Source organism: Gobius niger, assembly GCF_951799975.1.
Source record: "Gobius niger genome assembly, chromosome: 2".
NCBI classification, from domain to species: domain Eukaryota; kingdom Metazoa; phylum Chordata; class Actinopteri; order Gobiiformes; family Gobiidae; genus Gobius; species Gobius niger.
The window spans coordinates 20681328-20706431 of record NC_136853.1 but is presented as its reverse complement, the minus strand read 5'-3'; the positions used below and the strand labels follow the sequence as shown (position 1 = coordinate 20706431).

Sequence of the window (25104 nt, the reverse complement as noted above, 5' to 3'; positions counted from 1 at the left end):
AAATGAAAAGTGGACAGTGGTGTCACATTCCCCCTCCCTCTGCCATTACACCAGTGCTCCTACGTTGTCAAAAAGTCAATGTATTGTTTCCCGGATCATTTTCAAAACCATTATTTCCCACCATAAAGGCGATGGATATAGTGACACGGGCTCCATTGTACTCTTAGGTGGTGTTCGGAAGCTGAACTTAAAAATAAATACATGTAAACCAAATGTTTAAAACCCAATTGTTCACCATGCAATTGTTCCAAAAAAGTAAGCTGACAACAATGCACACAGTCAGTATAGAAAGGAGACAGGACTTTTCGGTGCCTGTTTGTCACACTGTACAAAAGCCGCAAAAGGCTAACTGACTTTTGAAACGACCTGTTACGGGTGGGATGTTTGCTCACACGCCGATCAGACAAGATCCTGATGCAGCAGGATCAGTGGCAACAGTGTTTGCTCTCGCAGTCTTGAGTCAATGCGTCTAATTATACTGGATATCAGTCTGTTAGCCCATGAGCTGTGTGCAAATATGGCCTAGGACAACTGCACTTCACAGACACCTGAACTTTCCCAGGCAAATTAACGTCTGTCTTTGTCCTTTGGAAATCATTTCATAGAGAGAAAAATAGTCTGATAATGGACCGGCTTAAAAATGCTATTCATATATTTAAGAGCAGGACCTTTTGGACGTCTGACCACTCATTTTGCTTTGAAATGCTATAACAACAGTCCTGACATACGTTGTTGGCCTAAACGTGTTGTTCATGTCCCAGTGTTTTTAATAAAAGACTTTAATGCATGAGTGTTGTGACTTTTGTTGGTCATATGTAACTCTTTGTAATTATATCCATCTGCAGACACATCACAGATCCGCCTGTTCATGTTGTGAATTGACATGTGAAAAAGGCGCTACAGGTCATTCTAGTAACCTATGTGTGTAGTGTTGTCCTGATGTTGAATATTGTAATGTCAGAGCTCCTGGGGATTCAAAAACCCTCTCCCCTCTCCCGTACACAAAGGTTCTGAGTGTAAGAGAACCTTTGAAAAACACAGTCACTTCGCTCTAAAAGCCTGCCGGACTTTGAGTGTGAGAGCATTTGAATCTGTATGTTCTAGGCTGTTTGTGACAGGCATTCAGACAAGTCTACCACAAAGTGTCAACGTTACACCATCAAACCAAGGTGTTGGTGTCTGGCACAACTTGCACCTCGCAAGACATTTATTAGTATTTTTTCCATTTCCTCATATTTATTTCTCTGTGACTGTATTTGACTTGTAGGACAACAATTGTTGTTGAAACGCTCCCGCTAAAATCCTTGAAGCAAATACTGAGGTGAGTTCTTCGCCCACGTTCTCCTTGGATAACAGGTAGACTATGGTTGCTACCAATAAAAACAAACTGACTGCACCACGCGCTCTGTGCGCGCTCTCCTCCACGTGCGCCCTCCCTTGCGTCTACTCCCGCGCGCTCTGCTCTTGCTCTGGTGTGTTTTCTCCTGAGACGGTTTCTAGGGAAACATGGGGCGTTCCCGTTCCTAGCATTTAAAGGATAGAATCCCTGCGTACGCTCATTTGACGCTGCCGGTTTCTACATGGCAACAAGCGCGAGGGATTCCCCCGTGCGACGCCGCTCTGTCTTCCCCGCGCACACGCTCTCATAGCCCTCCCAGCACCAGCATGTTCGGGACAGACAGAGTTTAGTGAGAAGAAACTTGGGGAACTTGGAACTTCGATCATCCACCAGTTTCAACTTTACCTGCAGCTCCGGACTAAGCGAAACATCGTATTCACTGATGAGGTGTGGACCGGAGCAAAGTTTCAATGACATTTTGACATTTCCCTGCGGACCCACCAGGACCTTCTCTGAAGGATTTATACCATTTCTTTCATTCCAGGCAGCCTCCAAATGACGTCGAGATGGCATTAGGGGACACGCTACTGCCGTCCATTTCAACGTTTGCCAGCTGTCCCACGATCAAGACTGAATTCTATGAAAGTGCCCATTTAGTGAGTATAACATTTATTACACTAAGATGTGCCCCTTCAGAATGTTGCCATTCAGCCCATCTAAGCATGAACTTGGGCACAAGCAGAGGCTGGCAGTGCGCTTCCTGGTGCGTGCTCCAGTGTGCCTAGTCTGTGTGGTCAGAAAGCTGAGGCGCACACCGGGAAACTACTTCTGTAATCCCATTAAAATAATATATATATATGTATTGGCCACATATGTAGGCCTATATATATCACTGCAATAAGTAGGTAGGTTTAATTTCAATCTGTGTGCATTGTAGCAGTTAAACCTGGAATATATCCTCTTTTAGACGCAAATATAACATTAAATTATATATATATATTTAAATATCAAATGTAATTATATATATATATACAGCCTATTGTATCCAAAATTATTAGCCTAAAAAAAGTAAAGACGAAAACGAACTTCTTTTGAATACTTTTTTACACAAAACCTTAGCCTAACTTGTTGCATAGCACTAGCACACTTTATATGACTTGCTATAGTCAACTCTTTGTGCCTTTTCTATAGAGATGGAAGGAGGAGTTGTCCCATCTTAAGATATCCTGTGTGCCAGCTGGAACTAGCTGCTCAGACCCAGATTCCCCCATTGCCCCCAGCCCCAGCAGCATGTCCAAGAAGGACCCGGAGCAAGACTTCGACCTGGACTATGACTTCATCCTGTCAAACTCACTCCTGCAGCAGCAACAGCAACAACAGCAGCAGCAGCAGCAACAGCAAGAGGATGCCCTGGGCTGTAGTTCAACACAGGCCCTGTCGCCTTCACCGAGACCTTTCTCTTCTCCATACCCTCTCCCCTCTCCTCAGGCCACCGCTACAGAACTGCTCTACGCCATTCCCGATATCAATGACGTCTCTCCCTCTGGAGGGTTTGTGGCGGAGCTCATGAGGCCGGATCTAGACCCCGCGTACCTTCACTCCACGAGCCTTCACGGCAAGTTTGTGGTGAAAACTACACTAGACATGGGGGAGTACAGTCTGGGGGTCAATGTTAGCAAAGCCTGTGTTAACTCAATCTCAGACCCTTTACGCACTTCTCCGTCCAACTTTTCGTGCCAGAGAATAAAGCAGGAGACCCCCAATAATTGCACAATGTCACAACCCATGGATCTACACATAGGAGGGGTGAATTCTCAAGGTAGGAGCAGCCAGCACCAGCGCCCAGGACATTTGGACCTCCATGGTTTTCCCAGTGCAGCGAGGTCAGCAACAGGCAGCAGGTTGTCTTCCTCCTCCTCCCTGTCTCCAGACCATAACCTGAACAGGGAACACCCGGTGCTTGGTCACCCACACACGCAGATCCCTCAGGGGTACCACCACCAGAGTCCAACACAAGGATTCCCCTCATACCCCCAGACCTCCGCGCTTCCCTACCCGGGTAAGTCAGCTACGATCGATCCTCTTTTCTATGGTGGCAAATCTAATCATTTATGTTGTTTTGAATACAATACAAATGATTAATTTTACAAATGTAATAAAAGACATACATATTATAATTTAAGAATCAATCATTATATTTGATTGAAATATTTATGTTAAGTTGAACCTGATTTGTCCTAACTACAGACCCTCTCGTGGTTCCTGGAGGGGACTGTCTTCCAGAGGAACCTAAGCCCAAGCGAGGCCGGCGCTCCTGGCCCAGAAAAAGGGTAGCCACACACACATGTGACTACATTGGCTGTGGGAAGACCTACACAAAGAGTTCCCACCTGAAAGCACATCATCGCACGCACACAGGTATGGAAGCATGCGTCTTTACGATAAAAGTGTTAATAAAACTGGGTCAGATCTGTCAAAGAGGAAATATCTGATGTATAGAGAGGAGCTAATAAAAGAGAGCAGAGTAGTATACAGGATGTAGCTGCAATTGTACTACAGTTTGTAACTGGTGGTGGAGGTGGGGGTCAGCTGTTGTTTAGCAGGTGCAGTAAAACAGGTTGATACTGATCCCTGCTCAAACAAAACCTCTGACAGACTGCACTGCCCATTCTACAAGAGCTGCAAGACAGGATAGACCTCTTTTTTGGCAAGGAGGAGGAGGATTCTTTCTTTCTGGAGGCCAGCATTTAACGGTCCATGTGTTTTGTTTCCAAAGGTGAGAAGCCTTACCACTGCGACTGGGAGGGCTGCGGCTGGAAGTTTGCACGTTCAGATGAACTTACCCGCCACTACAGGAAACACACAGGCCACCGGCCTTTCCAGTGTCAGAAATGTGACCGGGCCTTTTCCAGGTCAGACCACCTTGCTCTTCACATGAAAAGACATTTATGAGAACTGTCAGTGATGGCTGCATGGCGGACACACAGGGAAACAAGGTGAACTAAACCAAAAATGCCTTTATGACATTTGCAACTAGACAGGCTGTGGTTTTCATGGCCGATATAATATTATTAAGAGACTATTTTTCAGCCACAGTGAGAAAAAGGGACCAAACTGGAAATTCTTTATTTTAAATGACAAAACTTGGATAATCACCAGGTGCCATCTACTTAGACTGGAACAACAGAAATGTCCAGTGGCCTTCTACAAGCAAATACCAATAAGCCCTTTTCACGAGCAGTCACGCTTCCATGTGTTATAATCTTTCCTGTTTCTGTGGAAACCTATGGAGAATCCAGCAGAGCACTAGCAAATAAATATTGTTAAACTACACGCTGGACAAGTTTCATTGGGATAATCACATAGAGGACATTAAAAACAGTCTATAGGACTTAAAAGCTTCCCCGAACGACTGGTCTGAATCGTAAAAAGTCTTTTTTTCCGCCACTGTTTAGTCGGGATAGACAAACTAAAGACTAACAGTGAGTGCTGCTCCGGGGGAAGTGATGCAACCGTGAAAAGGGCCTAAAAGACTCTCACACTGTATTAAATGAATCTATGTATTTAAATGTTTCACTTGCAATGTTATTAATTTCAGGTACAATATTATTTATATGAAATGGTGCTCAGTGATTTGGCCATACAGACGAGTTGAAAAGGTACCAAAGAATAAAGACAAAAGTGTGTAAGCTTCAAAGTGCCATATTTGTGCCTCTTGTAGTAAAGATGGCAATCATTAATGCACTGCATTTGCTTGTGCAATATTTTGTAAGAAACATGCATATTTTTGTATTGAATAACTCTGAACAAAGACTTTTTTTGTTTATAGCCAAATATGTAATATAAACTCAAATTTTGTACATTTGTAAATATATATATATTTGTTTGCTTTTTTTTTTTAACGATTGAATAAAATGTAGATGCATTTACACTAAACGAGTTACATTACTGTTATAGCCCTACTCACAATACAGAATACTTTGAGTTTAGATGTGACGCAATGGAGAACTGGATTTACTATAAAAGTCAGCCAAACATCTATTGTTGTATTTTTTTTAAGTATTACAATAATTATATTAAATTAAAAAAAAGAAAAATAATATCAAGACAAGCACAGACAGACCACAGAGAGTACCTTTGCTTGCCCCTACCTGTCTCATGTTTAATAGGAGGTAATATTTTCCAAAACATATCTTGTAGCCAATTATCCAGAGGAATATTATATCTGTGTCCACTGTGGGTGTCTGGGACGTCGACCATGGAAAAAGAAGACATTTTCTAGCTAATGGCATGATTATTGTCAACAGAGACTGAGTGCCAATATCAAAGACATCATCTGGACTAAGGTTCAACAGATACAATGACAGCGACATAGCAAACGTTATTTTTGTGATCTGCTGAATTACAAAATATATCTTTCCAAAACTATATTCACATTCCCTGAACAAACACATATATATATATATTTTCACATTTACAAAAAAATCTGGTTTTGTCTGTACAATAAATGTGCAAATAAGTCATAAGTATTGTTATATCACCAACTTTTCAGACGTTTCGTCAGGAAATGAAAAGAAGAGAAGCCTAGTTAGTTTTATGCCATTTTGTCACATAAAAACTCTGATGATCTGTTGTAGCCGCTGTGGGAACATGATCTGGGTATAACATGTTTAAGATCGGTCTGAAGCCTGGTGCAGAGCAGAACATTTGAATTGCAAGGTGATATGTTGACAATATTATACAAATGCTGTGTACATAATGACTGAAAGACTGTTGCCTTATTGGTGTTAAATTCAACTGCTGGTCTTTACCGCCCCCTGTAGGGCAAAGCGGTCATTATCACAATCCAAATTATATCTGGAAAGTCTTATTATCAAATGTAATGATTGAGAAACAAAGCAGAACAGTTTACACTTGACCATCCAAATATCACAAGAGCTAGGTGAAGATCGAATCAGACTAAACCAAATACCAGATCTAAACTGAACTTTATGATGTATTAGGTTTAAACCATGGAAAACACTTTAGCGTTAATGAAAACAACAACCCCGAGTACCACTGTTTAAACTCATAGATTTCTTCATAATGATTGTACTGCATCACAATGGATCAGCTGGAAGTCTCAAGTCACTGATTGGACAGACACACCTGCACTTACAGGTCTATAAAAAATGGACTTTGACCAGAACTGTGTTCTTTTATCCGCCAAGTTACTGAAGCAACAGTTTGCAGACTTTCAGCTGTAATTTGAGCATTATTCACGTCTAAATCTGAAGGGTTAAGAATTTACATCTCCCTAAAAACACAACAGAAGTTCACGGGGAACTGTAGGCAAATGTTTCAGTCTTGTACTTTAGTCTAGTCCTTTTCACTACCTGATTTTTTTTTTTGAGCCCTAAAAACCCTCTTTCAGATTTCTTCACTAAAATAAATCAAATTAACTAAATTTATTTGAATGAGGGGCTTCAAATAAACTAGAGAAAACATTGCGAGTGAAACATATAAAGATGAACAGATTGAGCAAAAAAAAAAAACGTCTACTCATAATATTGTTCAAAATGTTTTAATGTTTTTGTTCTTTGTCACAAATAAACTTCAAAAATAATCCATCAAGCTTGAACACGGTCAAACAAACGTCATTCAGAACTCTAAGATCAGAACATGGAGGTGAATAAAACATTTCTTAGACGTATGTCAGTATGCCCATCAAAAAGTAGCAAATTACGGGTGGCTTTTCAATCGTCAAAATTCTGTTGTAAAAGGAAATTTGCAGCCAGGTTTTCATTCTTGTCACATGCAAAGTAGGCCTGTACAACAAGGCCCTCTGGAAATCCAAGTGCCTTTAGCTGAAAATGAGAGAAAACAGAAGTTACAGTTAACAGTTGCAAAGTATTCCATATTAAATCATGTGTCTTCAAGCGTCTTACCCTTTCAATGGCTTCTTTCTCCTGTGGTGTGATCTGAATATAGTTCTGACCTCCCACAGTGCCAGTGCGCCCTGCTCCACCTCCACTACCGGCTGTTGGCCCTGGGTTAGGTTCGTTCAACATTTGGATGAATTCTTGTTGGTGGTTGCTGATCTCCTGTAGATGTGAACATGTTAAAGCATAAATAACAGTTTTTGGGACCATCGGAAATTCAGACCTGCCAACCTTGAGAATTTATTTTGAGCACCGCTCATTCGTTCATGTTACATTCTTGTTATGGTCATTTGTTGGTCTTATTAGTTTCAAGACTATCAAATAATATATAGAATTCTAATCTAGCTCCATACTGGATCAAAGTGAAGGTAAGGCAAAGTCAAGAGGCGGTAAAGCAGTCAAATCTGCGTATAATAAGTGTTTTTTATAGTGAGAGAGCTCCGGAAGTCCTCCTCTACAACATTTTTAAATGCAAGGGTGAAGAGCCCACTATAATATGAATAAAAATGTGAATATACATAAACTGAGCATGTAAGAACTGCAACAAACAAAATAAACAGTTACTTTTACCAATTCAGAAAAGGTGCAACCAAAAAAACTAAATGGTTTGAAAAGTTTTAAAAACAGACCTGAATACACCTTCTCAGTCTTTGTATGTTCAATTTGGTTCTCAAACTTTAAATCAAAAAGGCCAGAAAAATAGAATCACAGATGTTAAAGGTCTGGATAACGTATTCTGTGCTCACAGCACTAAAACTGTAAACATTTAAATCGAAATAATGTAAAAGGCAATTATAAATATAATCAATTAATCACCAGAAAGAATTTTAGCGTGAGCAAGAAATGCATAATATTGGAAGTAATTAAAAATATACATATATCATGAGTAAAGAGCAGCCCTCTGAAGAGTCTGTCTGTCTGTAAGCTCCTTAAACCTGGTACAAAGTGTGTTGTTGACTGATGTATGACTGATGTAAACGTACGTCACTAACAGCAGCGAGTGGAGTTCTTTAATAACTTTATCATAGTGTGTGCGTTCTCAACCATGAACGTGATAACACCAGGGTTCTCACCAGGATGTTTCGCAGCATTGGGGCAGGCTGAAGTGAGCGCTGCCGCAAAGCACTTTACGGCCGCAACAGAAAATCCCCCCTCGTTGGTTGAAACCAGTGGTTAAAGAGGATTTTGGGAAGTGGTGGAACTCGGATCTAGAAGACTCAGAATGCTACATTAGGCCGATAAATAAAAGGCTGTCTATTGACTACATGTAACACAAGGTGTTTTATATTACTTATAATTTATATATTTAAAAAATAAGTTTTAAACCATTTTACAGAATAACACTTCTTTATGTGTGCTCTTGTTTGAGATACTCACAGAAAGTTAGAGCAACAGCTCATCCTCCCCAGGAAATGTTTTATGAATCAGATAACATTTTGTGCAATCTGGTGTATTTTAGGCAAAATCTGCTGTTTAAATTAGTCTTATGCAGTGATGAAAGCAGAACTGTCTACATTATGATTACTTTCCTAAAAAAAAAGAAAAGCAACACTGATTTTTATAGCTGTAATTAGACTATTTCTATGATTGAATCTATTTGTTTATTGTTTTGTATTATACTGTTAGAATGTGTGTTAAAAAGTGTTTCCCTGTGGGGCCCCACAGCCGAGGGGCCTGTTTGTCCTCTGTCTGTAGCTGCTCATCGAGGAGGAGATACAGGCTCCAGACGACTGAAGACTAAACTACACCCAGGATTCCTGACTTTTTTGTTGCTTATAAACCAGGCGGATTCAGAGGATCAGATCAGAGGAAACACTTGCACACACTGAAAAATCGCCTTAACTCTTCATTACGCATCCTAAACTGATCTCTCAAACCGAAAATATCCGGCCGATTGATGTGAAATAAAAAGGGAGCTAAAGCTTGGGAAGAGCAGACTTCGTTTCTGAATTAGTTCATATCCATAAAGTTGATGATTTCATGATAAATGCTGTTAGATTGAGGTACATTAAACCCATGTTTACGGGGGAGTGGACTGAGCTGCTGCTACTTGATTATTTCTCCGTAGCTGGTAACGAAACAGGCTCTGACGCAGTGTTTCGAAGCAATCTGCTTCAGGAAGAGCGATGCAAGCTCCGGGTTTTTTGCCCATCATTACTAGTATTGCATGCATTAGAACGGTTCACTTGGGTATTTTAACCACAATGTAGGTCTATCTTTCAAAAAGATTACACTCGCCTCCATGAGCCAGTTAAAATAAGCCTGTGGGATGTGGTTTGTTGCTTATGGTGAACTTATCAGGGCTTGACATTACTTTTTTTTTCTGGCCAATGTCACGAGTCTTTCTCATATGTTACCAGCAACAATATATTTACAAGCCTCAATATGATCATTAGGCCCGAATCAGATGCAGTCCCGGCAAGGGAATATTCGGCACATTGAAAGGGGTCATGGGGACAAACCAAAAACTGAACAGGAGCACCATGCACAGTAAGACGGCCTTTTTTGGGTTGAAGTCCAGTGTCCATTTTGAATACTCTCATGTTTTAGTGCATCTAGATATATTGAAATTCAATATTCAACCCTGGTTTATGTAAACTTTCAACAGTCTCTTCATAACGCCGCGGCGAAGAATGTGTAGATTTTGTGTATTTTTGAGAACAGCTCACGCTCACAGAACTCAAATTTAAGTCACTAATGCACTCCCCCAAACTAAACAAACACACCCATTTTGATTCAGCTTTACCAGTATATTCGAAACACCTAATTAAACAAAAACAAAAATTACAGTGATATCATATTATAAGATGTGGCCGGATAAATGTCTCAAACATGACACATAATCATTTATAATTCAAACATGCATTGACCTATTGAGCTCACACTTGAGTCACTAATGCACTACCTCACACTCATCAGTCCAGCGCCACCGATCTATGCTTTCACATTTGCAGTTTGGACGATTTGTATGAAACGTTGCAGGTTTATTCTACAAAACAAAAAATTATATCACATCATATATTTTAAAATCTCCAATAGTGACTGCACCTCTTCGTGCCTCAGATATTTTGACAAACTAGCTCTACGAATTTAGATTGTAATGACCAAGTTTGAACTTTTTTTTGTCTAGAGACATAAGGCTACAATGACCATCCAATTTGATGTGGGTGTGGCCAGGGAAACTTTCTTGCTGATGAAAGTAAGCATGGCCTGTGTGAACTTAGAAACTGGGGACAGATACGACTGGACAGTCGTAATGCCGGGTGGCTGCGAGGTGAGTGAGAGCAGTCACGCGGGAGGGAGTTGTCCAAAAGCGCGAGGGCCTCGCGCTACCAAATTGGCACGTGGGGAGAGATGCTGGCTAAAATAGGATACCAGTGTTTGGATCGTTGTCTAGGGATAAAGTCAAGCTCTGGAGTTTAGAACTACTTTTGAATAGTCAGTTGTAATTACTTGCACACAAAGACGACAGCCCTGGTTCATGGACATACCTAATTTCCATAACAAGATGAAGCTAAACAGTGTTAGTGAGCGAGCTTTAGGTCGCTGTTCCCAAAGATTAACATGTTCAAGTGTGGAGAGCGTGTCACCTGCATTGTCTCTGACTTCACTGCCTTGTATTGCACTCCCAGAGAGAAAAGCCTCGATAGCCCTCTCCTTCACAAACTCGTGGCTCTGGCCCCACCACAGGAGCTGAATTACTATTTTTTTAAAGCGTCATATTTTATGGGTCAGTGCCTTTAAAGCCACACATTACCGCCGTACTTGGGTGTCACAATGCGTACGTGGTACGCAAAATGTATACAGGTTGGCAGGTCTGGAAATTATTCTGGGTGAAAAAAACAATTAATTTCCATCTAAAGTCTACCTGCAAAAGCTCAGGGTTTTCTCTGCCAATCTCCTGCAGAAGAGCTGGAAGCAAAGAAGCATTCTCCTGTATCAGCTGCCGCATAGTGAGGAACTGAGGCTGGTTTCTGAGGAAGTCCAGGGGATTGCCTGAGAAGACATCAAGAATTGTGATCAAGAGTGTTTTAATATGCAATTTACAAATAAAATGCATTTCCAGTTGCAACATCATGTCAAAGTAAGTTGTGTAAAAATGTAAATGTGAATCGGTGTGAATCTAATAATTACTATTGATCTAAATGGAAAGAGATTAACAGGGATTCATTAAATTTTAATTGTGTGAATAATTTGTCAGCTGTCATGATTCAAATCAGATTCATCTGAGCACTATTTTGTATGTGAGAGCAGATGGCTTTTGTTCTGGCACTTGAATGGTAAACAATGTGTGTGAACATGGACTAAAAAGTAAATAAAGCAGTTGTTCAGGTTCAAGTCCGAATTGCAGATGACTTTTCTGAGGCGAGTTCCACTCTATTCTCAAAGTCATCAAGTTTCACAAATCCAAGTCCTTTAGACCTTTAGTCGGAACCTCAAGTCGACTCATGAGTCACTGCTCTTCCGGTACTGTACTCTCAAGTCCAAATCCAAGTCAAGTCCCAAGTCCTCAGTCTGATGTTTGAGTCTCAAAAATGAAAAGGAGTCAGAGTCCAGAACTTGAATATTATAACTCAAGCACAAACTCTAGAATGCAGCATAGTACTTGCCTCCTCCAGCAGCTGGGGTGGAGCCAGTATTAGCAGGAGTACTGGAAAGTGCTACGTCTCTTCCTAAAGTAGAAGCTGCTGCTTCGTGTGCTGTTGCTTGCCCCTGGTCTGTGCCTGGGATCCCCTGAAAACAGATAATATACATTAGTGCTGTCACTTAACACAAATCAATTTTACCAGCGTCTCAAGTTTGACATTTATTTAAGGTACCAGATTAGAGTATTAAAATGATAATTCAAGGGACATTTAGAATACATAAAAATATGTGCTTATTTTGCGATTAATCGCAAGTTAACTATGACATTCATGATATTAATCACTAATAAATATTTTAATCGATAGACAGCACATATATGAAAAAGAAAACAGCAAAAACAATGTGATCTCACTGTGAGAAGGTATTCCACAGCTCGGTCTGGGTTGTTGAAGCTGGCTCTTAGAGCGGCTTCCACCTGGTCCTTTTCATATCCCATTAACATCATCTCTGTCACCATAGCATCATAGGAGGGACCAGTCACTTAAAGAGACAGAATAGAATAATTACATTAAACAGAACATATGGACTGGAATGGAAGCTTATTTGTATAGCGCTTTTCACATAGAGCTTTAGTTTCCCCTGGGGACTGCACACATCTGTGCCAACGGTCACGCTGACTGGTCATTCATTAATTCACTCACTCACTCATCTATTGTACATGTTTTTAGTAGTAGGGTAAACCGTAGTAAGCCACGCAAGTGCTGCACACAGAAAGTCCCCACCCGGAGACCAAACCCGGGACCTTCTTGCTGTGAAGCACAAGCTCTCACTGCTGTACTACTGTGTCGCTACTATATTTAAGGAAATATGACCAGAAGAAGAAAGTCTTACCTAAAGATGAAACAGCTTCATTAATAAGGCTTGTGCTTGAGGACTCAGAGCTACTACAAAGAGAAAAAAAGAAATGCATAGTACACATGTGGATCAGAGGTCAACAGAACAAAAAGTTCAGTGGTTCTCAAACTTTTCAAACCACTAGGTACCACCTCATCCCACGTACCGCAGATTGAGAACCACTGGTATAGAGGACTCCTTTACCTTGTTGCTGTGCCACTATCTCCAGATGAAGTCTGTTTCTCCTCTGGTTTGGTGTCATCAGATGAACTGTTTGAGGTCGAAGATGATGAGGTAGGAGGCTCTGGAGCGGTCACTGTAGGGACAGGTTTGGGATCTGTCGTCACATCCGCCTTGGGCTAGGGAGAAATATATTTATTATTGTTGACAAAAATATATATATTTCCAGACCAAATGCAATTTAGTCTCACCTTTGTCACCATTACCACTACAAAGCTCTTCTCATCAATCTTGCATTCTTTTAGCTGCATTTCATCTGTGAGAATCTTACCTAAGTAGTCAAACGAAAAACACACAGCATATGAACTGTATTCTATAATATATGTTTTAATTGCTTATCAATAATACAATATTGAATAGCAGGAAATGCCATACCAGCATGTATTAATTTCTGCCCAGCAACAGGGAAGCCGTTCTTTCCCCTTTCTTCTTCAATTTTCTGTTTCAAAGCTTTCACCTGTAACGAAACGATTGTTCAGAATAGATCAGTGAAAAAGTCACGACATAAATGACAGTAAAAACAAATTAACAACTAAGACTAAGTGAGAGAAAAGTCGACGCAGCAAACACAGCATGACTCATCACTTTGCATGTCGGGCTAACACGTAAGCGCTGGGATCGATTAAAAGTGAAACATTTTGCGGTTCGGGAAAACAAACTCTTAGTATTATGGCCAGGAATGTCCAAGCACTATTTTAACACGCGTTATTGTACATTACAAGTCACCAAGACACCGTGTAATGAATATGTAGGAAATAACTACACAAAAAAGCTCCACATTTAAGGTTAAAATGTCACCATTATCGTGTCATACGGTTAAAGATGATGAAGATGAGGAAGATGATGAAGATGACAGCTAATATTAGCCGTAGCTTTAATGTAACGTTAGTCGGCTGTTTTACCGTCACATGTGTTTGATATGGACAATAGCTAACATGTACTGGTCATGGTTAGGGCCAGGAGTTGGAAAACGCATGACAAAGTTAACAGTTTCAAATCATACTGGTTAAATAACTAGTCGTATGTTTAAACTCTCAAACCATTACCCAGTGTATACAATGAACAAAAATCCCCATGTTCACCATCTGTTCAGGGCAATAAAAGTGGTGTTACTGGACGTCTTTTAACGCATGGTCAGCACAACGAGAGTGTGGCCGTCGGACGTTAACGTTAACCGTTGGTCGACATTTTGATGTCTTTCAAGTGTTAGATAAAGACAATTGTGTGCTGGAAGTTAACTAGCTTGGGACTCCCAACACAGCCATAATGTGATACTTACAGATTCATTCTCGTCGATTTCTATCTTGAAGGTCTGCTGCTGCAGTGTTCTGAAAGTGATTAACATGTTTCCTGCCTTACTGTAAATAACAATTCTTCAAAAATCTGAAATACAAGTTGCCAAAAATGTTTTCGCTTTAGCATTTCAAACTGTCAGCTGCCATGACTTTTTCATCCTTCTTCGCTCGAATGTGGAAGAGGTTCAGCGCCCCCTCTGGTCACATTGACTAATGGCAGGTGGGCATAATAAAATAATAATATAATGAAGATAAAATAAAAATAATTAATAATGATGACTATAACACTACTACTACTACTACTACTACTACTACTACTACTACTAATAATAATAATAATAATAATAATAATAATAATAGTAAAATAACAATATAATGAAGATAAAATAAAATAATTAATAATGAGGACTATAACAACGCCACTAATAATATCAATAAGAATATTACACATAAATAAATAAATAAATAAATAATAAGGGTAAAATAATAATAATAATGATAACAATAATGATGCTGATAATAATAATAATAATAATAATAATAATAATAATAATAATAATAATAATAAACAAATAAGAAGTTTTCATTGTATGCAATACTATATGTGTCTAATATGGTTCAATGGTCTATACAGTCAGTCAGCGCCCTTGAGGTCAGCGCATGTCTTGCCGCAGCAAACAATATTTCTTATTCCAGTCAGCCGCAGGATGAACAGCAGCAGTGTCCCTTCTCCCCCCTCTGACGGTCTTCTGCTCCAGTCTCCAGGGGTCGTTAGTCTAGCATTGCAAACTCTGATGTTGTAAACCACAGAGAGGAGTCACTTCCCTGATGTCTTCAGAGTTAGGCTACTTCACTGAGATGATGTAGACACATGAGGCTTTGCATCCTTCGACGAGTGAACGTCGAAGCCAAAAGTAGAGAAGAGCCAAGTGATAAGCGACACTGCGGCTGTTGAAATATGTGACAAAAGCTTCACTGCTATTGCAGTGTGCAGCTGTATCGGTAAATGGCCAATACATAATGTAGCTATTGTAGGTAAACATGAATGAGTGATCAACATCAATCACATTTGTTATCTGATAACTTTATTATCAAGTTAAAAAAAGACAATGAATTACAATATTTACAGAATATTCAGAGATAAATGGAATACAATTGTAAACAATCATTCTAGGCAACATCACAACCCACCATCAGGTAATTAGATTCATATGGGAATAAAGGCAAGGAGTAGTAATTCTAGAGTCAAACTATGGAGACAACCATCTGCAAAGAGATGCAGTATAAACAACAAAACCTATGTACAAATATCCAGTGTGTCGTCAGAAGAGGCTTCACTTTGGGGATTCAGAGTCATTCTTCTACCATAATAAATCACACAACAGCAGTTGAGGCCGGCAGCTTTGTCACCATAATTGTTGTAAATGAGAACACAGATGACAAGCCGATTCCAAGAGTTTTTTGTTTTTACAATGTGGTTACTTTTAAAAGCTACAAGGTGGTCCAAGGTAACACAATAATAAAAGAGCTATACTGGATTCAAAACAACCCAGTCCAGATGACTACTTTATGAATGCTTCTGCTACAATGGAACACGCTTGGACTACTGAGAGTTTACACAAACATTAGATTCAGCACTTGACCAATCTGACAGGTACAGCAGCATGAACGCTGGGAGCTGCTACACAACTACCTGGTAAGAATGGTCAATAAGGAGCAAAAAAACTAAAGAGTGAAAGCGGTAGGGATTAAAAAAAGAAAAAAAGTCAGGCCTTGGCATGAGAAAGTGAAATCACTTCAGGAGTTTGAAAGGTTATGGTTTTCATTTGTATGAAACTGCATCTCTATTCTAAAAGATCACTGGTTTCTAACTGTACTCATTTCTTTTACCGGGCAAAAGGACATGTTTTTAACGGAACCAGTTTATGTAGAACAGCATAACGTCAAATAGGGATTGCCAAAGGCCCAAAGCTTAATATCAATCAACTCTTCTTTTATATGAGAATATTGATAAAAGTGGTTAGTTAGTCCATTCTGAAAACATGAACCGCTTGATAGGGAGGTTTGTTTTCTACATGTGACAGCAAATCGAGCGCTCCAGTCCAGTGGTTTTACAATGTCTTCAGAGCATTCATGCTAACAGGCTGGGTTATAATTTGTGTTAATTGAATGGTTTCTCTGCACTTACCCGTTTCAGGTTGTGTTTCGATTTACAATACCAAACAATGTTCTAATTTGAAATTGGGCAAATCTTTTATAATAAGGCTTTAGGGCATTCAAGCAGCAACATCCAAAAATACAATCTTTGCCATTTTGTCAATATCAATTAAAACAGCAACATAAAACTTCAGGTACTATTTGATGTGGAACAAGAAGAACACACTGACACATTTGAAACGACTGGAAACTCTGTGGCACTAAAGTACTGTGTGTTTGCTAATTGGTAGTTTTTCAGTGCTGGGATATTGAAATATTGAGTCTTTGCAGAGCAAATATCTTTTAGATTGTCATATTGGGAACAATTGAGTCACCAAGTACATCATTTTGTTTTAATCCAGATGGGAAAAGTAATCATTTTTAATTAAAACCAATTTGAACTCTTAAAGTTCCATAATTTTCGCTTGTATTTATTTCTAAAGCCACATGGTTGTATTCCCTTTAGTTCAAGGCACTTCTGCTCGACCTCCAACAGTGAGCAGCCAATGTACTTTGGGCCAGATCCTTTCCATTTCCACTGAAACGTTTCATTGTCTGCATCACAAATGTTGCAGAAATACAGTACATGTGTGTTGTGTTCGTTTTAGTTCTTGGCTAAATAAGATTTAAAGTGTGCCGCATGGTGAAGGCTTATACGTAGTATAATGTTAAGGATTTATCACATAGCAATTTGCTACAAAAATGATGAAAAGTATCACAAGTAACATCTACAAATGAAAATGTTTTTTTTTCTATAATAGTTAAGGTGCAACTCTTACTAATGGAATATTATCTACACATGGATCATATGGCGAGAATTAAAACATTGTATTCAAAGAAAGGTATTGTGAATGGGTTCACATATATAAATGCTATGCTTTTAAGGTTAGCAGTTCACATTTGGTTCATGTGTGGATGACAAAAGGTGCAAAATGTAAGAAAATGCTCAATTTGAGTAAACTCCATATTATAGGGCATTTCAGTGTAGATTTATCGAGGATTACCATTATGCACCAGCCCTATCGGACCATCGCTGGATAGCTCTTTCTGCAGCACTGCCTAACACATCATAGAAAACTAAACCTACTCATGTGTGAACTCAACAGATTTCATATTTGTTTATTTTAAAATCCTATCATAATAAACGGCTCCTATCTAACACTAGAACTAGCATATTAGTCCAATATGCCATTATGTCATTGTGTGATCATTTTTGGTGTCGAGCGTTTCTTTGTCCTCCAAGTATTGGCTTGAACTTGTTTGTGGTGCATCACTGAGGTCCTCTTCCTCTTGGCTGTTGTTAGACAGGTCTAACCCAGACTTCAGTAAAACTGAAGAGGACATGGAAGAAGAAGCCTCTATTGCTGAAGTGCTGCTGGTGTCAGTGGGACTACCGTTAACCACCCTGTTATTAAATAGAAAAGAAACATTAATATACAATACTGTGAAAATACTAAATATCACAACAATTAGCTGTCGTCACAATAAAAATACATGTTTGGAATATCTCTAAAAAGTGTAATAGCTTGTAAATAAATGGTTGAAAATACTGACATGCCATGTCGAAGGACATGTCGCTCCCATTCAGAGCTGTTGGTGAAGCAGCGTCCACAGAACTCACAAGGAAGACGTTTTCCTGCCTCAGTGCTCAACCCCGTGCCACTGCTGCTCGTGGGAGAGGCCAGAGCATCTGGGTAAAAAAATAAGATGACATTTTTTTTTTTTTAAATTGCCATATTTCAGAAAATTCTAATCAGAAATTAAGCGTATGGTCATTTATTCCGTACCTTGTATAATGGACTTCTCAGGTGTTACTGCCTCGGTCCATTCTCGCTCGTCCTCATCCTCCCGACTCTCTTCCTCTTGAGGAATACTTTCCACCCCCTCGTCACCGTCTGTCTCTCTCATGCCCTCTGCTTCAGGGCCCGTCATGGCTTCATCTTCAAGTTTAATGGGATTTTGCCCATCATCCACCGCTTCCATCTCTCTGAGCTCATTTTCCTCCTCTGCACTACCCCCTTGTTCTTTGATCATCTCCAGTTGATCTAGGTTCACGCATCCCATCAGTTCAAAGTTTCGAATGACCTGAAGAGCACCCAGGATAGTTAAGGACATATACTTTGACTCTAGAAGCAATAACTGAGGGTATATAGCAATAGAAAGTGTATTGTAAAGCTGCGTTTTCTAAATGATACGTTCAATGGACTGACCTTGTGCTCGAGGCGGAGATGTTCTTCTAGTTGGCTCTTTCGGCTGCTGTCAAAGTAGCAGAGCTGGCACTGGTACGGTTTGATTTCAGCTTCGTGCTTCTGTAAGTGCATCTGCAGGGCTTGGTCACTGGAGCATGTGAAAGTGCATTTGTGGCAGCGAAACACTAGACCTTGAAGGTGGCGTGATAGCTTGGACCTGCTCACCTCTAGTGGGGCCACACGCTCTTCTGACAGGGAAGGGAAAGGAGATGGTTATTGTCGTTGAAAAATTATAATAATAATAATAGTCATAATATAAGGTTCGATCATCCGTTATTCTGTTTTCAGTCCAAATCAAAAATAGGGCAAATCGAAGTGTTCATTCGTAATGTCGTTAAAACCAAATTTTAAAAATACAAACTCCATAAATCAAGTTTGTTTTTTCTTATTTCACGTAACATGATCAGCTCACTGCGAAACTTTGAGCATGTTTTCCAGATGTACTTTCGCTCTCATTTAGAAATCTGGGTCCAAATTAAAAAAGCTTGCTTATGCCCTACGCATCTGCGCCATAAGTGGGATTTACAAAGCTCCGACTGGGCTTGGAACTTTACTCATCTTCAGCCGCAGCTCTGACCCTACGCTCTACCCATAGACTGCAGTCAAGGGTTAAGGTTAAGCTGAACTTTATTGTCCCGAAGGTGGTCATTTCTGAAGGGTTTATAATAACAAACACTGAATTAAATATTTCTTCATCTGTCATTCCCACCTGGACGGGGCCTTTCTGTGTGGAGTTTGTATGTTCTCCCCGTGTCTGAATGCGAGTGTGTTTGAGCGTGTGTGAGTGCAGGGACAACAGATGCAAATTAGCCCAAGGCTACAATCCGTGTTTACATGCCATGTATGCCATGTATGTTCATTAACATGCACTGTTCCGACCAAATAAACAATAAAAAAATAAAGAAAGTAAACAGCTACACCATACTAAACATACATGCACGAGGAACTTGGAATCTCAAGCTCCGAGTTACTGATCAAAATGAAATAAATACAAAATAATATCCCTCAAACAAAATCAAACTTTGCTGATTTAGCAAGTTTTTAACAACTTAATAAACACTGATTTTCTGTATTTATGATTTGGACGAGTACCGGCCATTGTGCGGATATTTTACAAGAAAGAACACACTAAATACTATAATGTTTTGGACAAATCTTCAACTTAACCTGTGTGTTTTATGCAAACTTTATGCTAAAAATGAATTTAACATTTTATATTGACACGTGACCGGAAGTGGGTGGGACTGTTCAGCACTGCTGAACTATTCTATATGAACCATACGTCATTTATTAAATATAAATATATAAATAAAGTAAATTGCAAATATGTCTGAAAATGTCTTTGAAGTCCAACATACATTTACACATAAATATATTACATTATTTTTCATAAATGGTGGTGATAACAAAAAAAAGCAATAAGATGAATCATTTATTCGAGCTTGATCTGTATTCTGAGCTTGATCTGATCCAATTAATAGGTGAAATATAGTAACACATGCTAAATTTGTTGCAGTTCCAGCTTCTATATGTATTTATATTAACAATTTGTCTTGTCTTGACTTGGTGAATGGGCAGGCGTGTACCTCTATGCAGGACAATGTGGTCCACCATATTGCTCTTGTTTTTGGTGTGGTAGAGGCAGAGCGGGCAGTGGAGGTCTTTAGGGGGCTCTTCAGGTACGTTGTTATTGTTGCCGTTATGGCCGGCCTCAGCATGCACGGTGAGCTTGTTCCTGAGGACAATAGTTCAGCGTTACATTTCCCTGTCAAAATGTAATCTACACACACACACACACACACACTCACTTGTCGCAGGTGAAAAAGGGGCAGTCCTTGCATTTGAAGAGCTTTTTTCCACCATGGCGGTCCCTGTAGTGGCGACGCAGGCTCTGAATGTACCCGGAGTTGAACTCACAGTATTCACACGTGTAGATGCCTTCTGGACGATGGTCAATCGAGGCAGAAGCACTTGGTGTCAAGCCGGAAGACATTTGACTGCGGGAGGCCAGCTGGTACTGACTGAGCTGCTGACGAACATCCGCGGGCTCCAAATACGAGGGCTCTGAGGGTGTGAAGAAAACAGTGCTACTTCAATCATTTATTCAAATACTTCAGCAATAACACAAAAAGCATAGAGTACCCCTGACAGTTAATTCTCCATATTGGTGTGCAACTTATTGATACAACAATCAAATAATTCTTCAAACAATTCCTCCATTCTTTTTACTCAGTATAGGTTCGGTCTTTATTTCCCTTTCCTGAAGATATGTAAAGCAAAAAGCTTTTCTGCATTATAATGGGTAAAGCTCTGCTTAATGAAGCTTCACATCCACAATTACATTTGCTGCACGTCTTTGTGTGCCAAACTGATGTACATGTTTTATGTAGGCTTTCAATCGTAAAGGAGTTTTCGATTATTGAGAAGAGTTGTTCAAGTCGTCATCTGTACTGGTTGTTCTGTTCAGTGGAGGTTTTGCCTTTTACTATGAAGGCTTTCTCAACCTGCAGACAGGCTTATTTTAGTTTACAGATTCAGTAGAGAAGGGCTCAACTTTGCCATTGCCTTGTTTTGCATTAAAAGGAACGTTTTACCTGAGCTTACACGAGTTGATGCGTAACTGTCTGGTCTTTGTGCGTGTGCTCACTTGCGTTAGCATTGAGCCTCTCCTGCTTATCCGCCTTGAAAATAGACATGTTTAATTTTGTGTAAATAGACTTGGATCGTGTAACATTTCATGTAACTGTATTTACACAGTGAAAACGTGGAACAGCTTGATAGCTTCTTACTTTGGATAATGCTATACCTACGTATACTGGGAGAGGCTAAATGCAAACAACATTTGCGTGACTGAGTGCATCCACAAAGATCAGACAGCTATGCATCAACTCGTCTAAGCTCAGGTAAAACATATCTCAGTATGTAAAAACGGTGGCCGGTTCCATTAAGCCCCTCCCTATTGCACCTGTATAAATTAACCAGCCAGCCACTTGTAATTTCAATGTTTGACAAAGCCTTCACATTGAAAGGCAAATTGTCCACTCCTCTAAACAAACGATGGATGATTCACCGTCTGCGGCAGGAAGGTCTGGGCTCTGCTCCGAGTTACTGGCCAGTCGATGTTTGAGGGTGATGTGGGCAGCCTGTGTAGCGGCGCGGAGTTTGGGAAGAGTCAGTATCTCTCCATGATCCCTCTCAGAATGCTCCTTCAGCTGGCTGATGGTTGGCGAGGAGAATGGACACGATAGGCACTTGTACATGTGCTGTTCACCTGAGGAAGGGTGATATTTTATAATATATAGCAATAACAAGCACCTACACTGTCAAACAGAGTATCATTCCCAAGGCACCTTTAAGCTCTCATCTTTATTATTATTTCATTCACTAACACATTGGTTCTGCTTGTTTATACATACTACACCTAAACTAATGGGAATATGATAGAACATGAAAGAATTCTGATATAATATAAAGAAATTAGAATATACAAGCATTTACCTGAGTGTGCCTTCTGCAGGTGACTCTTCAAACGGTTCATGTAGGCTGATTTAAAGGGACAAAGCTTGCACTTGAAGGGCTTGTGGTGTCCATGGTGAGACTGCACATGTCTGTCCAGACTACCAAAATGAAGCAACACAGAATGGGGAGAGTGGGAGATAAGAGAAAGACGGGGGAAAGAACAGATTAAATGAGGACAAAACACACCACACTCCAAAAATGTATATCTCGATTAGTTTACATGTTTCAAATTGAGCATATTTAAATTTTAAAACTAATGCTTTTTATTTCGTTTTTGTAGTGCAGATATATCAAGTACTGTAAGTGATAGAGGACAGAAAAGCAAGGGAGAGCTTTACTCCCCGGTTTCCACTTTGATGACTCCAACAGTGGGGTTTCAAAGCATCTGAGTGCATGATTCAGTTTACCTAACAAAAACAAGAGCACCCCATTTCCAATGACTACAGAACCAGGAGCCGTGGGGTAAACTCATCTACCTACAATCCCCTGGTGTGAGTGTGGGAGTGCCTGTGGGGACAGTGGCTGTGTTTATAAATCCCGCCTCATAAGTGGGTACAGGAATACACCATCTTTCTGGGTCAGGTCACATACAGTTGAATGATTACACTTGGGAGCTAAGAGGTGAGCACTGTATTTGTCAAACTGTCTTCTGTACAGTGTTGTGTGTCATACTCACTTGTGCCTAAACGGTGAGGCGAACTGGCAGTACTGGCAGCTGTATTTGTCCTCTTTGCTGAACATAGCCATGGCCATGTGGCTCCTCTCGTGTGACCGCAGCCCTTGCATGGACATGAAGACTCTGTCGCACTGTGCACATGGGTGACCCCCTGTGGCCAGTCGCTGCTTCACCTGTGCCCCCGACACCACGGCTCGGGCTGCAGCCACCAGTGCAGCCGCTCTGCCTTCAAAGCCCTGATCTTCTGGTCCAGCCCTTTCCTCATCAAGGCTTGTTGCCATAATAGACGGACTCATGTCGAGGGGACTCTGGGTGTTGCTACAATCTGCAGATTCTTCTAGCACATCTCCATTAGTGAGGTGTTCTGAAGGCATGGTCAATGGCACTTCACTCACTTCCTGCTGTAAAAGGGAACCACTTTAATAGGACTGAGCTTTTTTTCCTTTAATATTAATGCTATGTTTATTAAAGCAGAACTAAGTAACTCATGCCCCTAGAGGCCATAAGCGCCACTGCAGGTGTCGTAGCATGTTGTGGTTTTGGTGAGACTAAATACTACAAAGACAGAAAAGACAGCGAGGAGGATATTGTACATCCAATCACACAATGGAGATCATTTTTTTCACTCAAACTTGGATGTAAATACTGTTTAAGTGGTGCTAGCCCGCAGTTAGCTTTGCCCATTAGCCTGTTAGCTTCTTCTTTGTGATTCTATTAATGCGTATTGCACCTCCGGGTCGCAGCAGGGAAAACTGCAAGAGTTGTTTTCTGGCCAGAGACACCAGGGGGAGATGAAAGACCCCCCAGTCATCTCATTAACACTTGTATTACCCCCAGAGGGACTACGGAAAGGATTTATTAAGGTGAACAAGTTACTTTGTTCTTTAAATACAAAAAATATTGGTCAACCGCTTTGAATGTAACTTTTTTTCTTAATTAATTTCCTAAATATACAAGATAAATAAAGACTCGGGCAAAAGGTACATGTGTATATAAGCAAACCATGGCATTGGGCAAATTATAAAACCATTGATAAATGTGTCAGATTGACATGTTGCAATAGTAGTGCAGTGATGGACAGACAATCCCCATGGCTTTTTATAGCCTAAAGGAAGATCATTCTTTCTGTGGAAGGACCTGACCCTGCACTTCATGGAGTCATAAATAAGGTGTGGTGTCCACTGGCCCAACCTTGCAGTTCTTTCTGCTCTTACTGCACTGTCAGCCTGTTCATCAAGTCTACCCAGAAACGACCACAACTAATCCTGCCCTTTGGAGGATTTTAGGGTTACCAATGAAGTGTTATGCACTATAATATACTAGAAATCAATTTATATTTTTTTACGTTGTGTTTTGGGGACTCACTCATCGGTATACACATTTTCAAGAGGATATAGCAGTAATGAATAACCTGGCTAACGCCAGACAGCTGTGTGTGCTCGAATCATTTCGAACTGCACAGCAGCCTGGGGACCATGGCCGAAATTTTCGCATGGATTTGGGCCCAATCACAGAACGAGGAGGGACGGCAAGATGATGACGCGCTATTTGACATACGGAAGCTTGTAGTTTATTTACGGATAAAAAAGAAAACGTTTATTTACGGATCAAACATGACAGCAGCAGACGCGATGGTATTTTTCGATCAAGCTTTAGGCCGTGTTCTAAATAGTTTAGCTCAAAAGTTTACAGCGGGTACGTCATACGTCATCTCATGCGATGATGCGATTGGCTGTGGCTATGTGCAGACGGTGCAGACGCATGATAGACATTCGTAGCGCCCAATAAATGACTATGGACGATCGTAAACCACACCTCTCCTACGAGAAAATGAATTGGTGGTCCCCAGACTAAATATCACTTGTGATTTTAGTCTGGCGTTTGCCAGGCTAAGTAATGACAGCAACATAACTAACACTTCTATCTAAACATAGGCTAACAGACCTAAAACCTTCAAACTTAGTACTCGAAATGTCTGCAAATTTCTAAAATCTGTAACATTGAACGTTGGAACAACAATTTTCAAAAGATACAGCATTTTGAAATATTTACCTTGACATGTCCTTCTTTAGCCTCTCCATATTGGACATGCTTCCTGAGGTGATTGCAGATGGCTCGGAGATTGGTGTGCACCTCCACACAAAAGTTACATCTGTATCCAATGGGAGTGCTAGTGTCTGGGATTTCC

The 25104-nt window shown here is 40.3% G+C and overlaps 3 protein-coding genes across 3 annotated transcripts in view; 1 reads left to right on the top strand and 2 right to left on the bottom strand.

Annotated features, from left to right (window-relative positions):
• Positions 1 to 1484: 1484 nt before the first annotated feature.
• klf4 (Kruppel like factor 4) lies at positions 1485 to 5242 on the top strand. Its single transcript, XM_079582102.1, has 5 exons — positions 1485 to 1786; positions 1884 to 1995; positions 2531 to 3398; positions 3587 to 3757; positions 4116 to 5242. The coding sequence occupies exons 1-5, from the start codon at positions 1782 to 1784 to the stop codon at positions 4289 to 4291; spliced, it is 1332 nt and encodes a 443-aa protein (XP_079438228.1). The 5' UTR covers positions 1485 to 1781; the 3' UTR covers positions 4292 to 5242.
• A 1653-nt stretch (positions 5243 to 6895) lies between these two features.
• rad23b (RAD23 homolog B, nucleotide excision repair protein) lies at positions 6896 to 14455 on the bottom strand. The gene is made up of 10 exons (XM_079581190.1): positions 14261 to 14455; positions 13357 to 13438; positions 13173 to 13252; positions 12946 to 13100; positions 12739 to 12791; positions 12260 to 12387; positions 11871 to 11994; positions 11129 to 11256; positions 7267 to 7422; positions 6896 to 7185 (listed from the first exon to the last, which is right to left on the bottom strand). The coding sequence occupies exons 1-10, from the start codon at positions 14324 to 14326 to the stop codon at positions 7075 to 7077; spliced, it is 1083 nt and encodes a 360-aa protein (XP_079437316.1). The 5' UTR covers positions 14327 to 14455; the 3' UTR covers positions 6896 to 7074.
• Positions 14456 to 15374: 919 nt separating this feature from the next.
• znf462 (zinc finger protein 462) overlaps positions 15375 to 25104 on the bottom strand; it is a 32139-nt gene continuing 22409 nt past the window's right edge. The window contains exons 4-13 of the mRNA XM_079551550.1: positions 24969 to 25103; positions 22917 to 23317; positions 22220 to 22338; positions 21792 to 21992; positions 20530 to 20785; positions 20308 to 20456; positions 18683 to 18909; positions 18260 to 18557; positions 18027 to 18162; positions 15375 to 17877 (exon numbers count right to left, since the gene is read on the bottom strand). Of these exons, the coding sequence (XP_079407676.1) occupies positions 17664 to 17877; positions 18027 to 18162; positions 18260 to 18557; positions 18683 to 18909; positions 20308 to 20456; positions 20530 to 20785; positions 21792 to 21992; positions 22220 to 22338; positions 22917 to 23317; positions 24969 to 25103 (2136 nt within the window). The 3' untranslated portion in view covers positions 15375 to 17663. The remainder of the gene's footprint in view (positions 17878 to 18026; positions 18163 to 18259; positions 18558 to 18682; positions 18910 to 20307; positions 20457 to 20529; positions 20786 to 21791; positions 21993 to 22219; positions 22339 to 22916; positions 23318 to 24968; position 25104) is intronic.